Source organism: Sitophilus oryzae, unplaced genomic scaffold, assembly GCF_002938485.1.
Source record: "Sitophilus oryzae breed Bouriz unplaced genomic scaffold, Soryzae_2.0 scaffold_1620_pilon_pilon, whole genome shotgun sequence".
Taxonomy (NCBI): Eukaryota; Metazoa; Arthropoda; class Insecta; order Coleoptera; family Curculionidae; genus Sitophilus; species Sitophilus oryzae.
This window is the reverse complement of record NW_022146304.1, coordinates 3062632-3081187: the sequence shown is the minus strand read 5'-3', so window position 1 is coordinate 3081187 and position 18556 is coordinate 3062632. Positions and strand designations below refer to the sequence as shown.

Below are 18556 nucleotides of genomic sequence, written 5' to 3'. Positions count from 1 at the left end.
ACTCACTCTGTATATCCCAATATATTGATAGGAAAACGCTAAAGCGAAAAATATAATATTATATGAAAAACTAATTTATTAATTTACACCCTGTATATTTCTCACTAATCGATCGAATCAATTAGTTCGACCAATTAGACCAATTAGTATTTATTAGTATTTATATTTGAAATTTCAGTAGCGGAACAATTCAAACATTTCCTATATCGACAAAGCATTTAGCCGTATTTCTCCAGAGACTTTTCGAACGTTCTAATAATCGTCATTATTTTCCTTTAATTGGTTTGTTTTTGGATATCGCAGTAATTTCGACTTTATTTCCTATCGAGAACCAGTTTAATATAATTAATGGAACGATGAAGTATATAGCGTTCGATCGCGAATTAATGGGTCAAATATAAAAGTCTGATTATAAGGAAATAGGCGCCTTAATAAATGAATTTGAGTGATTATTATGTGCTTTAATTAAAAGTAATGAAGAAAGGATTTTTCTAATTTGTAGCTCGAATACCGGGGAATATCTTTATAATTTTTTTTGAGATAAAAAAAACGAGATTTGGTATGTTAGTATTGACATAAATGTGGATTGATTGACGTAAATAATTATTATTTTCGGTCACTTCCTGTTTCACCGGAAATGACTACAACTTTTGATTTTTAAATACTACCCTCGATATTTTTACTTTATTTGATTTATTAGAATGACGTATCACATGTCAACTTTTGACATTTTCTCTTAATAAATGTATTTTAAATTTCAATCTAGAATGTCATAACAATAAATATAACCTATAACTACAATTTGACCAGAAATACCAAGTATGTGGTACCAAATTATTCGTAAAAATTTTTTGTTCAGAATATGCTAATGAGCCATCCTCGTTCCTTTTGAAAAAAAACGAGTTGTAATTAAAAATACAATAATTAAGCCATCTTTTAACCGGCCAGGAAAAGACACATAAAACATTAGACGATCGTGGTTTTAACAGTACTACTAGTAAAGACGCTAAGCGCAGTAACTTATAACTACTAGTAAAGACGCTAAGCGCGTCAGACGAGAATACCGAAATCGTTAATTAAGTGCGCGCTCAGCGAAAATTAACGTAAGAGTAAATTTTAAATTTCGATAACAGCTACCTAAATTTTAGTTGACCTTGTATAGCCTGATATTTAATTACAGTAACCATTGTATGTTAAACCAAATTGAAATTTGACCCGAAAAGTTATACAGGGTGAGACAAAATTAATATGGAACATTAGTCACTTTTAAACGCAAGATATTCCTTTATTTTAAATGGAACACCCAGTATATTATTCCCGTGTTCAATGGGGTATTTATATATCTTCAAAATATTATTAAGGTTGCCCAGGGGCGTAGATAGGTGTATGCTATGGGGGTGGTACTATGATTAAGTCGCAAAAAAAATCACCGTCGGAATTTCTTTGTCGAATTAAAACGACGGCGATCTTTTTGTCTTCAAAAAGATATAAAAACATAACACAAAAATTAAAATATAGATTTGTAAATAACATAAACAAAAATGAAACAACGACGTTTATTAGTTAATTTTCTATAAACTATAAAAAAAAACTCTAAACTATCAAAAAAACTATAAAAACTATAAACTATAAATAAAACTACAAAACAAAATCAAGTTTTCTAGTACGCTGTTTGGAAAACCTATCAATAACAGCATCAACATTTATTTCAATATCTTTATGGATATTGATTAGAGTTAATCCCACTAATCTGTCCTGGCCAATAAGAACACTTTGTGTGCTTTTAATTAGGTCGAACATATTATAAACGATAAATCAACATAATTAAAAGCATACAAAGTGTTCTTATGTCGGATTTTAATTAAAAAAAATCCTTTCATAGTCAATGACTATTTCAATTCTCGTATCTCGTCAAGCGTCAGGGGGGGGTACTGTCCCCCAGTACCCCCCCCCCTTATCTACGCCCTTGAGGTTGCCTACCCCTCAGACAAAGATTTTCCTAGATATTTTAATTTTTATGATTTTGCATCAGTAGATCTTTATTATTTAAAAAAATCTAATTGGCTGTGATATACCTTTTGTTAATTTAACAAAGATTGTAGAGTAAAATACTCAACGGTAATAAAAATATACACGTTTAAAACATATTTTAATTATTACAGAATTAGAACTAGATATATAAACATATAATAATGTGTCAAAGATTAGCTAGATGAAATCAAGTGCTCAAAATGCTTCCTTTCCTGTTAACTGCATAAAATAATTGTCTTTTCAAAAGGATCTTTTCATTTTAAAAGGCATATGTGGAGTTCTACCTCGAAAAAAAACAACAATAATTTCTCTCATGTTGTCGACAATAGTTGGTCGAGTTTTATAAACACTGTCTTTAACATATCTCCATAAAAAACAGACTAGACAGAATCAGGAGCATTTAAATAATTCGTGAATGCACACTGCATTCACAATCAAATTCTTTCATATCAATTCTTTCTGATGTAGAATAAGTTTGTATTTTCGGCAAATTTCTGAGAATTTTTTTGTTTTAACTGACACAAAATGATAACTAGTTATTAAAGTTGGACTAATTAGACAGCTATGTTGAAATAACGTCAGACATATCACCAGCCACCTAGATTTTATCAAATAATAAAGATCTACTCAGATCAAATCATGTAAATGAAAATATCTAGGAAAATATTTGTTTGAGGGGTAGGCAACCTTAATAGTATTTTGAAGAGACATTAATTTTCCATTGAATATCGGAATAATATACTGGGTGTTCCATTTAAAATAAAGGAGTAACATACTTTTGAAGGTGACCAATGTTCAATATTAATTTTGTCTCACCATGTGTAACTTTTTGGATCAAATTTTAATTTGATTTAAAGTACAATAGCTAATTTAACTACATATTAGGTTATACCGAGTAAAATCCCATTTAGTTAGCTTTAATTGTAATTTTAAAATTGTTTTTTTGTTTTTATTTTTAGAAAATGTTAAATATGTCAAAAACCTTACATTTTAGTCATATACATCTCTTATAAAACTCACCTTTATTTTTCCCCCAAAATCCTAAAATCAATTAATATATAGGGTTTTCCATTACAAAAAACACAACTTTGATATGTAACTTTTTTTGGGGACACCCTGCAAAACTCTCTATATTTCTAAAAAGCGCTCTGAATTAACCTACATATGCTCACAAAATTTAATTTCAATACCAACTGTCGTTCTCCTTGGAGCCCCCGCGGCGTATGAGAGGCGCCACCCTGTACATATAAATCACTTCTGGATTTTGCGGATTTTCACTAACACCACCAAATGCACCTACATTTTTAACTAGGTGCCAGGTTGCCAGGTGTTGTTAATCAGCCAACAATTTAAATTTATTTTGCACGTTGTTGAAGTCTATAAAATAGCATTTCGGAATTAGAACATTAAACGCTTTTCAAACGAAAAACGATGAGCAATGCCGGTGCATTTCTTCAATTATCTCCACTATTTATCCCAAACGTAAATAAAGCGGCTTTACTGCCCGACATAATGGTCGACCGGTTGAAAGCGTTTTATAAACATACACTTAATAATTACCTTGGCAGTAGATTTGAAGTTATTATGTGCAGTCTGTTATCTAAGAATTAGTGAATAAATAGTTATTTAAGTAGGCACTAAGTCTTGTATAAGTTACGAAGTCCAAAATAATAAATTGGCTCATAAGAAAAGTTGATTTACAAGTACCAACTAAGTTCTATTAATTACATTGTATTAAATATACCGGGTGCGTATCAAAAGTAGCTCACCCCTATAACATTTTTATTTTTTCAGATAAAACAACGAGATTTGGTATGTTAGTATATGACATAAATTAGGATTGATTGTTTTCGGCCACTTCCTGTTTCACTGGAAATGAATACAACTTTTGATTTTTAAATGCCACCTTCGGTATTTTTTTACTTTAATTTTTTTACTCGCAATTTGTTTACTTATTCAATTGAAAATGACACTCTGAATTCAATGACATATCATATGTCAACTCTTGACATATGCGCTCAAAAACAAATTGTATTTTAAATTTCAATCTAGAGTGCCATAGCTGTGTTAAAAACACTAATTTTTAATCAAGGACCCTTGGAAAAATACGTTTGATCATCTAATGTTTTTAGTGTCTTGTCTTGGGCGGTTAAAAAATGCCCAAATCGTATTTTTAATCATATCTCATTTTTTTCAAATGGAATGAGGGTTGTTCATTAGCATATTTGGAAAAAGCATTTTTTACGAATAATTTGATACCACACACTTTTATTTAGAGTCAAATTTTCGTTATGAACCGCATGTTGCAATTTCAAATAAACCATATGCGAAAATGTTAAAGTTGACATATGATAATAATATGTTATTCTATTCAGAGTGTTATTTTCTATCGAATAAAGTAAAAAATACAGAGGGTGTCATTTAAAAATCAAAAGTAGTACTGATTTCCGGTGAAACCGGAAGTGACCGAAAACAATTAAATACGTCAATCAATCCTAATAATCATATAGTCCAGTCATACATAACAAATCTCGTTTTGTTATCTGAACAAATAAAAAAGTTATAGGGGTGAGCCACTTTTGAGACATACTGTCTAAACTCACTTTAAAATAATCATTAACTAATCATTTTTTACGTAAAAAACGTCGTAAATGTATATGTTTTATTCAGAAGTTTTGTACAGGTACTCTACAAGTAGGAGTCATATTGACATCAAAATCAAATTTCTCATGTCAAAAAACTCCCAGATCCCAATTTTCATCTAAATGTTGACGTTACTTCAGAAATTATTTGGAAAAAATCGAAATAATAATTGAAGTTCTATACCCCTATCTCCGAAACTAAGCATTTTAGGACATATATTTATACGAACTTTTTTACTTATTTTTATCTGCAGAATATGCTGCAGAAGTTTCCGGAATGCAGTTCGGGCCACCCTGTTTACAGGGTGAGTCTTAAATAAGTGCAAATTACAATTAACCATTTCCAAAATTTTCCACCATTTTCCAGGTAAGTCCAAAATAACCGAGTTATTTAAGTTTGAAAATTTAAAAAAAAAAATATTTTTTTTTAAATTCAATCCCTTTTAGGGCCTTAACCGTAGAGTAAAGTCGTAACTATGGTAATATCAGAAAAAATTATACCGTGGGAAAATTTGCGGTGAACAGGCAGTTCTAAAAAGTATTCGAAAAATATACAGGGAAATTTAAAAGAAAATGCACGATTTTCAACATTTTTTTGCGAAAAAAACCTCATAGTGTTCCTGGGGTTGAAATATACTAGAAATATTTGCACTTATTTAAGACTCACCCTGTATAAAATATCAGATTTTTGCTATAAGTAATTCTCCATAAACGTCTAACAGGACATTTACCGTTAATAACCCTGTTTATAAACAAAGTGATTTTTCATTTTATTCCTATTTTTTTAATGTACCCATAATCAATAATTCTGGTTCAAAGCATCATAAATCAAAAATACGACGTATCTCTTACTAAAATACGCAAAATATTGTGTTGAATAAATTTTATTTCGATATTTCATTGCTACGAAAGCTCGAGATCGTAATTTCTTTTTGAGTGGAATCCTATTGTCGCTCCCATCAACTATCGATATTTTCTTTTTTATTATTTTCCAAAATCTGTGTCGTTAATTAATGATCGCTACGCTGCCGGCAAAAAATGAGGAGGCGGATATTTGGAGCAGCCTCCGCACAGGGGTTAAATTTCATAGTCATTACGTCTTTGTTGTCTGGTGTTTTTTTCATAATTTAATTACAATTTAATTGCTGTCAGGGCGTGAAAGGTTAGATCAAAAAATCGGTCGGATCGTTTGTCTTGATGAAGCGATTTATTTTTAACATTGAACGATGGGACTCTGGAATACTGTCGTAAATTATGGAAACTGTATTGGATCCTATTTTATAATTCAAAATATATATAATAACAGTAACACATTTTTATTATACAGGGTTGTTCACCACATACCACACGGTTGTAGCTAAACGATTTGATTTTAACAAATTGTAAGTTTTGGGCTCGTTGAAGGTGTATTAGAGCTACAATTTACAAATATTTTTACAAGATACAGAGTGTCCCAAACAGATAAAAAAATATCAAAACTGTATTTTTTAAATGAAATACCCTGTATATTATTACATTTTTTAGTTTCTACGATTAAGATAAAGGTAAATTTGATTAAGATTTATTACACTTAATCCGTTAACCGTTTTTGAAATATTTTCAATTTTGTGAAATTGCAGTAAAAAATTTAAGGATTTCATTTCCCCAAGGGTATCAAAGTTTTTAATACTAAATATTTACTGAAGTTTATTTATTGATCAGATATTGGTTTGCAATAATCAAATAATACTCCCTCATACAGAGTGTCTAAAATTTTATTTTAAATAATTTCTAGATTTAAACGGCAATAACTTGTTTAATTTAAATAGAACACCCTGTATATTTGAGGAGAATCAGATGCACAATTTAATTGTCTATCAAATTGTATTATACCATTTTTTACCTATATCTTCAAGTTTTCGTAGAAAATGCACTTTTTTATAATTTAGATCTCATTTATCAATACACCCATGCATGGAATATTGATATTTTAGATTGTTTTTAAAGCGACAAATGTACATGTACAGGTACTAAAAACGATAATGTTACTAGCTCATTTGTAAACAAAAACAAAACTATTTAAATCTTTATAAAAGAGTATACCATTAATTAAATATACCACCATCATTTCCGCCCAAATATTAATTAATGTGTTAGTTGATAAATTATTCCAAATAAATGTGGATTTGAAATCAATATAATAATAAGTTATGAAAATAAACATCTCTGTTGTTATAAATAAGCATTCGTCAAAAAATGAAATACAAAATTCAGTTTTTTAGTATTTGGAGCAATTATTATTAATCAACGCAAACAGTCAATTAATTTAGTTTGAATACTGGAATCATATTAATTGGTACTTTTTAAAAAGGCGTCTATTCTTCTCAAAGAGACCTGGTTTAAATTAAACAGAAGATGAAAAAAGACTCAAAGTCTCGGTTTCAACGTTTATATTAAGTTAAACAGTGATACCGTGTTTCGCTCATCATCAGACAAATACAGTTAAAGTCAATCGTATGAGTCAAACACGTGTCACTGTTTAACTCAATATAAACGCTGAGACCGAGACTGAGCCTTTTTTCGTCTTCTTTTTTATTGGTCCTCTTTAACAAATATTTAAACAGTTTTTTTAATGAAAAAAACGAACTTTATCGGCAATATTAGTATCTGTAGTCTGTAAAAATTTGTTACATCATAAAAATAATCAAAAATGTCAATATTCCATAGGTATATTGATAAATGAGGTCTAAATAATAAGAAAATGCATATTCTACGAAAACTTGAAAAGATAGGTTGAAAATTGTATAATACAATTTAATAGACAATTAAATTGTGCATCTGATTCTCATTCTACATACAGGGTGTTCCATTTAAATTAAACAAGTTATTGCCGTTTAAAGCTAGCAAATATTTTTTAATAATTTTTATTATAACTGCGTGATTTTTTGCCTATTCTTTGCAAGTGTAATCATAATTAAAATTAGTGAAGATAATTTATAATATTAGATTTTTGAGATGACTATCGGCCTATTCCAGCAGATGATTAAATATGTTAAAAAGTTAGTTTTAGTTTTAATCATCTGCTAATAATGCTAACATGGTGAGTGAAACGCGCGTCCAGTGCAAAAGTAAAGTGTTTTAGAGTATTGTAGTGAATTAGTGTTTTATTCAACTGTAATACTTTTTTTGAATAATATAAGCAACGCTGCTTTATTGATCTATGACAATCTACAGGAAAATGATTGATTTGGATGATCAGGTCATCATTGATTGATCAGGACAGTTTATTGTGGGAAAAATGCGAAATACAAATAAAAATTTGATCGTTTGCACTGTTATTTGTTTCCTGTGATTCGTCGCCATTTCCACACAGATAAGAATATAATTTGTCTAGACGAGGACGATCGGGAGATTTTCAGACGTTGATGGTGATGAATTAAACATGGAGTAGTGTATAAAAGAGAATTAAGTGATTTAGTATTGACCACGGGAAGTAGTATGTTTACTATGCAAAGTTCATTCATAAATTCCTGAATATTTCTTTAAACCAAGAGTGTATAGGTAGATAAATGTACAGAGATTCTGATGTATTCGTCGTTTGGCAATAGTAGCGTGGCGAAATAATGATTTCAAAAGAAGCTGGTATATCTCAATAGATTTTAGGATTGTAAGAATTACATTAACAAAACCCTGACGACAAAAAATCGGCGTTTATCAACCAGCATAATATATTTTTAAGTACCATATTATTTTTCTTTAAAACAGTTTTTTATAAGCATAAGTTTTCGAATAAATTTCTATTATCAACATGAAAGTCCTATATCGATCTGGTCATTGAAACTGTGTGGTCTGGATTTTAGCATGTAAGATAGTGATGTAGATAGCTTAGAAGTCTATTATGCTGTACTGTTCGGGTCGCTCTCAGTGGTCGGGTAAAGCGGGTGTGTGGCCGAAGGAAATATACAGGGTAGTCCGAATTGTTTTCCGGAAACTTCGGCACCATATTCTGCAGATAAAAATAAGTAAAAAAGTTCGTATAAATGTATGTCCTAAAATGCTTACTTTCAGAGATACAGGGTGTAGAAGTTTCATTTTTATTTCGATTTTCTCCAAATAATTTCTGAAGTAGCGTCAATATTTGGATGAAAATTGGTGTCTGGGAGTTTTTTGACATGAGAAATTTGATTTTGATGTCAATATGACCCCTACTTGTAGAGGGCGCCACCTACATGTGTTTTAACTGTTTTGAAGCGTAATAACTTTTTGTCCGTACCTGTATAAAACTACCGAGGAAAAAAATATACATTTCTGTGACTTTTCACGCAAAATATATCTCTTTGTAAAAATCGCTACGAGCAACCGTTTTCAAGATATTTAGAATGGAGATAGTCAATACATATTATTATTGACGAAAAATAAACACGTTGAGTAGATAGTTATTCCACTGAAAATAATAAATTTGGGAAATTTTTATTTTTTTTAATTAATGATACATTTTTCTGCAAAAAATGACGATAAAACAGTTTCTATTGAACTTTTGGCACAAAAACATTTCAACTTTCTAATTTCAGTCTAATAACTATTTAGTCAACATGTTTAATTTATGTCAATGATGACAGGTATTGATAATTTCGATTCCAAATACCTTGAAAACTATTACTAGTGGCGATTTTTACCAAGAGACCTTTTTTACGTAAAAAAACGTCGTAAATGTATATTTTTTACTCAGTAATTTTATACAGGTACGGACGAAAAGTTATTACTCTTCAAACCAGTTAAAAAATATGTAGGTGGCGCCTTCTACTAGACATCTACTAGTCATATTGACATCAAAATCAAATTTTTCATCCAAATATTGACGTTACTTCAGAAATTATTTGGAAAAAATAAAAATAAAAATAAAACTTCTACACCCTGTATCTACGAAACCAAGAATTTTAGGACATACATTTATACGAACTTTTTTACTTATTTTTATCTGCAGAATATGCTGCAGAAGTTTCTGGAATACAGTTCGGACCACCCTGTATATTATATTTCAGAAATCTGACTAAGGCTTAACCCGATCCTGTCGTGTTAAGCAACACCCAAAATTCCAAATACACGTGCTTTGATTAAGGTTTGCAGAGCTTCAGTATTTGTCATAAAACAGCGATCGATTTGTTACAAAACTATATAAATTACATAGCACTGTAATCACAAAACTTTAATCTATTTCCGTATTACAACGGAATTTTAAATTATGTCTTTATTTTCGAGAAAATTTAGTCCAATCATAAGGAATATTTCGTTGATGTAAACCTCTTAAACGCAATAATGACAGTGCAATTCATGTCCTGCTAAATGCAAAATTGTGTATCGAATAAATTAATTCCAGAATGATTGACAAATGCAAGAAAGACCCTAAATTATTTTTAAGTTCGTCAGTATTATTGATTCGATTCAGTGTCAACGTTATATCTCTTTTTTTATTAGCAAAAAATGGCATTTACTAATTAATCACTGTTGGAAAAATGAAAAGATTGTGGATATTTGGAACAGTCAACGCTCAGTTAAATTTCAGAGTCATTAAGTTTCATTACGTCTTTGTGAACTGATGACTTTTTTGATAAATTAATTAGAATTTAATTTTTGTCGAGGCGTGAAGAGTGGGATCAGAGAATCGTCTGGATCATTTATCTTGATAAAGAGTTGGTATAATTTTAAATGATTGAGCTAGCAAGCATTATAAATGGACAGAAACCTTTCTTTTGTCGAATTCGAGTATTACAAATAATAATTTTAGTCTCCTTTTTGCTGCTAGGGCTAATCTGGACGGGGCTTGCTTTGTTTACGGAGAATCTGAACCGCGATCCTCAGCCATATCATGGTCAATAGCCTACCGACTTGGCGAGTGTCTAAATAGACTTTAATTCACGAGATATCCGATCTCATTCCGCCTTTAACTGGCGTGAATGAACAGTGTGTGTAAAATTATGATTTTCGTTCATCTTGTACAAAGAAATCAATGCAAGAAAACGTAAAATTGAAAAAACAAATAGAAACTTAAAATATTAAAAACTTATTTAAAAAAACGCCTCCAGAATTTTTCCGCGCTGATTTATTTAGATCTTGTATATCTCGCTGAATTTTAAGTTTTTAATTATATAAAAATATCTTTCTTCAGAACTTGTTTGATACTTCAGAGGATATACAGGGCGAGGCTTAAATAAGTACAAATATTTTCAGGGCTGGTAGATCTCGATAAAGGAAACATATTTTCTCTCTACCGTTTTTCAAATAAGTCCAAAATAACCGAGTTATTTTACTTTGAAAATTAAAATAAAAATTGCTTAAATTTTGAGAACCATTAAATCTTTTCTGGGTTTTCTTTCTTGTAAATTTAATCTACTACCTATGTTGGCTTATTATCAAGAAATAATAATTTTTTACTTAAATTTAAAAAATTTACAAAAAAATCCAAATTTCCTAAATTTTTTGTTCGCCAAAAAAACCTAATAATCGTGTTTGTGAGGTCGAAATATACTACCCCTAAAACTATTTGCACTTATTTAAGACTCACCCTGTATAGTATTAATATAGCAAAAACGTATTACAGTGGGGTGCTCCTACCTCCGCAGCTGACCTGGACTAAGACCACAATCCTGAGCGACTCTGGATCTAGAGATCTATTTTTCTTTTTTTCTCTATCGCCAAAGTTGCAAACGGTCATGCATCATCGTATGCTTCTTGGTTCCTGTTTCTTGGGATCGACTATATCGTTGCTGATTCTTTACCGTACCGTACCGTTGATGTTGGAAGGCTATACACTAGTGCACACACTAGTGCACACACTAGTGTATACAGATGCGAGTTGTTTGAAAGCTTTGACGATAATTTTTCCTTCTTTTTTTGTATATTTTCCTTCACTATTTCATCTTTTATGTAGTACTAGCGTGTACCCGCTACGTCGATCACGTCGAATTAATCATTTGTAATGGTGATGATAATGCAAAGCAAGAATTTCCATTAACATACAAACTGGATAAAATTTTCTCACATTTATGTCAGCATGAGAAAAAACAAAAAGCCAAAAAGAAGCTTTTTACGTCAAACAGTTTAAGCAGAATCGTGGTTAATCAATTACCCAACTTTTTGGAACACCCTGTATGATTTTTTAAAGAAATTAATAACATGTAAAAAAACAAAATAAAATATACGTGTTTAAGCGTTTTTTCGGAAACTTGACCGTTTTTTAAATAAAAAATATTGTAATATTTGAGGGGTGGTTTCACTCCCTTGGAACTGAAATTTCGAAAAATCCCTTCTTATCGAACCTCTACACCCTAGAATCAACCTCTATGCCAAAATTGAGCTTCTTACGTTGAGTGGTTTGAGCAGGATCGTTATTAAACAGTGAGTCACACTTAAGGATTTTATATACAGATTAATTTTCAAAATAAATAGTTTTTAATATTATTTATCATTTCTGTCACAATATTCATTAGAATACCTAATCACACAAAATACCGTATGATAAAAAAAAACGGTTGGGGAATGACAATCGATGATAATTTGGCCCATACTTTTCTTTAGTTTTTAATGGCGCTTACACTCATTTGGCCTTAAGAACGTTGGAATTTATTTTCATATTCAGTAAAAATGATTTTTAAATGGGGCAGATTAAAATTCAAGAAAAAATCATTTTTTGGATTTAGATTTGTGTCTCTGGAAACTCCTTTTTTAACCTTTCTATAATTAGTGACAATTTTTGACAAGTTTTATGTAAACTTTTTGAAAATGAGCTCTAAAGATTTTCTTCGTTAAAATTATCTCTCTCATTCATATTATCATTCATTATATGATCATCGGTACGTGAATAGAAAAAATCCAATTATTCATTAATTATGCTTTTCGCGATTTAATGTCAGTAAAACTTTAATTCTTTAATTTTAATATACTAATTAAAAAATACCAGACAGCCAATTTGTAAGGACTAAAAAATTTAACTCCTATTTGAAAGCTGCTGAAAATATCAATCACTTCCCTATTTTTTCAAAAGCCATTAATTAACGGCACAGATTCTCGCAAACAAAAAAGGCAGTGTAATGTCGATAGTCGGTCGCATAGGCAACACTGTCGCACTCAAAAAGAAATTACGATCATCAGTGTCCCTTCTGTCGCCGAACACCGATTTAATTTATTCAACCTAAAATTTTGCATTTAGTATGAGGCCACGCCACATTGATTTATGACGCTTCGAACGGAAGTGATTGATTGTGGATGGTTTAATATGGAAAAAATTAGAGAGATAAAAATCCGATCGTTTACACTGTAACTTGATGTTGATGATCTCTATCGGTCTCTATCGCCACAGAACATAAGGATAAGTCTAGATCAGGACGATGACAAGATTGATAGTAATAAATTGAATACTTGCTTGTTAGGAATACAAAAAAAAAATTGTTTTGTCTATTATTTTTGTCTGTAATTTTTGTCTGTATTTGCCTGTTATTTTTGTCTGTATTTGCCTGGGATTTGTCGCTAGATGAGCATTTTGCTCATACTTTTTCCAATAATGCATATAGTTAATAGAGAGAAAGAGTTATGGTCGTGATACCTAGTGCTTACATCTAGTATTCTAAAATGTGTCCATTAGGTTCACGGTTGTGCCATTGTTAATGATATCGCGTTTAAATTTGCTAGTGATTGCTAAACATATTAACATTTCTTCGGTTTTAACGGCTTTGCGCCTTTTATTACTTACTAGTTGAAGCCTGGCGCATCCGCCACGACGCGACATCAGGAAAAAAAATACTTTTTATTTTTTGTTTAATTAAATGAAAAACAAAAAATCCGGCGGCGGCAGTTTTTAGAAGAGTCAATTAGTTATCTTTTAGTAAAAAAAGCAACTTTCTAGAGCAAGTAGTTACTTCAGTAGAGACGACACAGATAAACATTAGCATTTTATATATGTAGATAATTTAAGAATTCAAAAGCGTCTTTTAATCTAAATAACCAGGATAAAATATCAGAAGAGTCCTAACTTGATTCAGAAAGAGGACATTACTGTATTTTATTTTGTATATTATTTGTGTCTTCATAAAATTGAATATTTAACCCAAAACTGGTCGCTATATGAGCATTTTGCTCACATTTTTACGAAATTTCACATAATTAATAGAGAAAGTTACGGTGGTGATACTTAGTACTTACATCTAGAATAAATAGATGATCTAAAATATAGACTGAAAACAATACGGCGAAATAGCAGACACAGAGACGATTTACCCTTTGCTATTATTAAAAACTTTAGGATTTTTCAGTACACACTGAATATATAGCACATTCACCTGTCCAGTTGATATTTTCGACGCCAAGGAAGATAAAAAAAATGACAAAGTATTTTTGTTTAGTTAACAAGTTTAAGTTGAGTCTGAATTGTTAAAAAATTGTTATCATTTTATAGGTAGGCAATAAATAAAGAAGCTTAAATTTTGCATCAATATGTTAAATATAGTGCAAATTCTTTAATCGGAACAGAACAGCTCATGTATTAAAAAAATACCCAGGATTTATTCTAGATATAAACCGACCCCAATGGTTTAGACGTTATTTATTGAACTGTTTTGTAAACCTTTGCCACCCTTGTCACCTTTGGGATGCCAGAAAATCTCCCCTTTATGAATAGTTTTTGAAGTGCCTTCGCTTTTCCAATTTTTTTTTATTTCGTTTTTTAAGTCCAAAGTTACATGTTTTCGTTTCAACGTTACTAATCAACATTTCATTTGATTTCTAATAGAAATACCGATTCGCGAATCTGATATTCGCCAGGTGTAGATATTAAAGATAAGAAGTGAACTGATTTATTAATTTAAGTTCAAACGTATTGCCCAAAAATGGAGGAATGTGAAAGACAGATAAAGGAGACACCGTGCTGAAGATCGGTAAAGTATCATTTAAATAGATGAAAAGATGTTGTCAGATAAGACATGGAGAAAATGACAGTTGTACAATGGGAAATAAGGACACAGGACAAAAGTAAAAAGCAATACACAGTAAACACAACAAAAAACTTCTGAAGAGTTGTAGCGTCAATATAATAATACTGATTATCTGAGGTTAGGTTAGGTTAGGAACATTTTAGTTTAGGTTAGGTTACATAACCTAACCTGGTGGAAACTAAAAAATAAACATAGTAGCTGTGATATATAACCGTTCAGGTTTGAATTGTTCGTAAATCTATCTATTTGTTATTTTTCGGGTTTGTTATTCACAATTGACTTTTGAAAGCTGCACTTCACTATGTCCCTTTAATAATTTTTTACTTAGGGTACTATTACACTATAAAATTTCTTTGTCAAAGATCTTTTATAAAAGATATTTGATGAAAAATTTGACATTGTTAATACACAATATTTTATAAAATCACACATATTACCTCCAGAATTTAACTTCAGGCTCACTGAACTGAAGACACCAGATATATACAACAAAAAATATTGTAATATCTATAGTAGAAGATTCTTCTATTGATTCGATTGCTTTTGTTAGTTGTGAAGTATATTATAAAATTAATTTAATTCACTTCAAGTATATAGTTCAAAAAATTAGGCGAAAAATACCAAAATAAATTTAGATGAATAAAGTCCTTTGAATTAGTTGTATTAAATATCCTTTCGTTTTCACCTACACATAGAAACCGCTGAGAATGTTATGTTAGTAGCAATAATTAATTAAAAATAAAGCGTCGAAAATCTTATGTCATTATTTCCTCTCCATATATTTTTGATTTCTTTTAAGTGTTATTCTATAGATTATTTAATTGCTACAAATATCATTTTAATATTCTATACCGGGTGTTTCTCAAAAGTGGCTCATCTCTTTAACTTTTTTATTTTTTCAGATAAATAAACAAGATTTAGTACATTAGTATATAACATAAATCAGGATTGATTGACGTATTCAGTCGTTTTCGGTCACTTCCTGTATCACTGGAAATGACTAAAACTTTTCATTTTTAAAAGGCACCCTCGGTATTTCCTTACTTTATTCGATAGAAAATGACACTCTGAATAGAATGACATAAGGCATGTCAACTTTTGACACTCTCGCTTAAAAAAATCGTATTTTAAATTTCAATCTAGAGTGCCCCATGGCTATGTTAAAAACATTAATTTTTGAAAAAGGAGTCATCGTCTCATGTAATTCGTGTCTTGTCCTGGCCGGTTAGAAGTTGCCAAAATCGTATTTTTAATGATAACTCAATTTTTTCAAATGGAATGAGGGTTGCTCGTTAGCATATTGGGAAAAAACATTTTTTTTCTGTTAATAATTTGGTATCACACAGGTGGTATTTCGAATCAAATTGTAGTTACATTTATGGCCATGGGTGGCACTCTAAATTAAAATTTAAACTTTTTTTTTAATTCAAAATGTCAAAAGTTGACATATAATATGTCATTCTATTCAGAATATCATTTTCTATCAAATTAAATTAAAAAAAAATACAGAGGGTCTCATTTAAAAATCAAAAATTGTAGTCGTTTCCGGCGAAAGAAGAAATGATTGAAAACAGTTGAATATGTCAATCTATCCTTAATTTATATCATATACTAACTTATCAATTCTCGATTTTTTTTATTACAAAAACAAAAAAGTTATAGGGCTGAGTCACTTTTGAAAGAAACCGGTATATTATCACATTATATACAGAGGTCCATGTAACTATATTTATTTGCAATAGTTTTTCTTATCAAAACATTAGTAAAAAAGGAATGGTCCTCGTCCGAACAAACGTTATGTTCATAGAATAATTGTAAAATAATTTTTGATTATTTTTTTCTTATATCTAAACTATCTAAGTAAACACTAAACTAATACAAAAGCTACACCGAGCATTCCAGAAACTTACCTTCAATCTGTTTGCCCGCCGCGGCCAAAGCTGCCGCGCTCAACGTGGCGTTCGTGAACAGCGATCCGTACGCGCCCAGATCCGACGCGGCGGTACCCAAACCAGCAGGCAAACCTGCCGCCGTCATGGACCGCTCCACCGCCGCCCCTTTGCCCAGCAAATTGGCGACGCAGAGGGGAGCGGTCGCCGCGGCCGCCGGTTGCGACATAGCGGCTAACGTGACCAGGTTCTGGACGCCGATGGGCGCGAGCAGGTTCTCCGAGTTGGCCATGAGCTGTTGCTGGAGCAGCGCCGTGCCGCCCATCGCTTGCAAGAGCTGGAGGGAGGTGGCATCAGAGGACAGTACGGGCCCGCTGTACTGCTGGGGTGGCGAGGCTAACGTGGGGGCGGCCAGCGTTGGTCCTAAAGGGTGAGGGAAATAATATTAATCTTTCTTTGAGTGAAGTAGACAATGATTCAGTATTGAAACTAAAAGAATTTCGGACTTCCATTGTATTTATTTATTTTGATGTTGGCGATACTTTCTTAATCTGGAACGGAACCTATAAACAGTTGGATTCCTTTCTCAATCAACTCACAAAATTATTTCATCAAATTTATGATTGGTAAAGAGCTCTCTCTGCCGTTTTTGCATTGTTAGTAAAAATGAGTGATCTATTGGCACTTCTGTATTGGGAAATATTTAAGATATTAGTCAATCTATCTGAAGCAACTAAGAAAGGAATAGTTAAAACTTTCTGCCATTGAGCAAATACCATTTATATGCAGTGACCAAGCATCACTTAATGTTGAATTAAATATTTGGTGCACCGAATTGAAGTGGATCTCTCTCTCTCTCTCTCTCTCTCTCTCTCTCTCTCTCTGTCAGGTTCTTTCCGTGTATTGTATATTTTTACTAGGCATATACCATAGTATTTAACAACTTATTGCCCTGCAGAGTTTACTAATTCTGTAGGGACCAGTTAGACCTACTATAATATTTTAAAATTCCAAAATTAAGAAATTGGCGTTTATCAAGTTTTTCCGCTGGTCCCTTCATATGTAAAAGGAAAGTCAGAAATGATCAGGCGAATAGCCAAAAAGTATAACATTAAAACTGTTTTCAAATTTGGATCGAGTCTAAGAAGCGTCCTAACAAAAACAAGGCTGGAATCATCGAAACAAGAGAAAGTGCATTTACCAGGTACCTTGTGAATGCCCGTATATTGGACAGACTAAACGATCTCTAAATGTACGACTTAGTTAAACAATGAAGTATGCAATACTTCCGTACTAGGATTGCTAGAAATTTTCCGGGCCAAAATAGAACTTTTTTCACTTATTCCGACCTGAAACATTTTTGGGCGTGGATCGATGCAGATTGATTAGTTAAATTTCTTAGTATATAGAGTTTGTCAAAAAGTACATACAGGGTAAGACAAAAAATAAAACTCTATTTTTTCATTTTCGGCAATTTTTTTAAAATACAAGATTACCTAAAAATGGGGTCAAATTGCATTTAGAATTCTTACATTAACGTCTTGGAGACGTGGCCAGGTGACCAGGTGAAAAGTGGAAAAAGTTAATAAATAAAAAAATCGATTTTTTTGAATGAAATATCTCGGAAACTGTGTATTTTCGTAACATAGGTTAAATGGGGCGAATATAGAGCTCCACTAGCTCTATCCGTATAGAGGCTTCACTGGTCGGGTCAAGGTTTAGATTTAGTTATCGTTTCCTAGAGGAAACATCTTATTTTTATTTACACGTTTATTTTTTTTTCGGCTGGTATAAAATAATGTATCGACCAAACGCTAAAATTTTTTAAGTGTCTTTCACGCTTTATTTCAGCGTTAATACCTTAAAATTATTTAGAATCATAAAAAAACTCCTAAAAACTTACGGGATATTAAATCCCGTAAGTTTTCGACCGGACTATAATAGAGAGATTATAAAATTACCAGAAAGGTAATAAAATATGTAAGAAAGATAGATCATTAATGGAATGGTTTTCCCAACTTCGTCCTGATGG

General features: G+C 31.3%; 1 protein-coding gene across 3 annotated transcripts in view; it reads right to left on the bottom strand.

Moving 5' to 3' along the window:
- The window catches only part of LOC115880255 (CUGBP Elav-like family member 1), an 863877-nt gene that overhangs the window by 81404 nt on the left and 763917 nt on the right, over positions 1-18556 (bottom strand). For all 3 annotated transcript variants that reach the window (XM_030897433.1, XM_030897434.1, XM_030897436.1), the window contains one exon: positions 16546-16947. In XM_030897433.1, coding sequence (XP_030753293.1) covers positions 16546-16947 — 402 coding nt within the window. The remainder of the gene's footprint in view (positions 1-16545; positions 16948-18556) is intronic.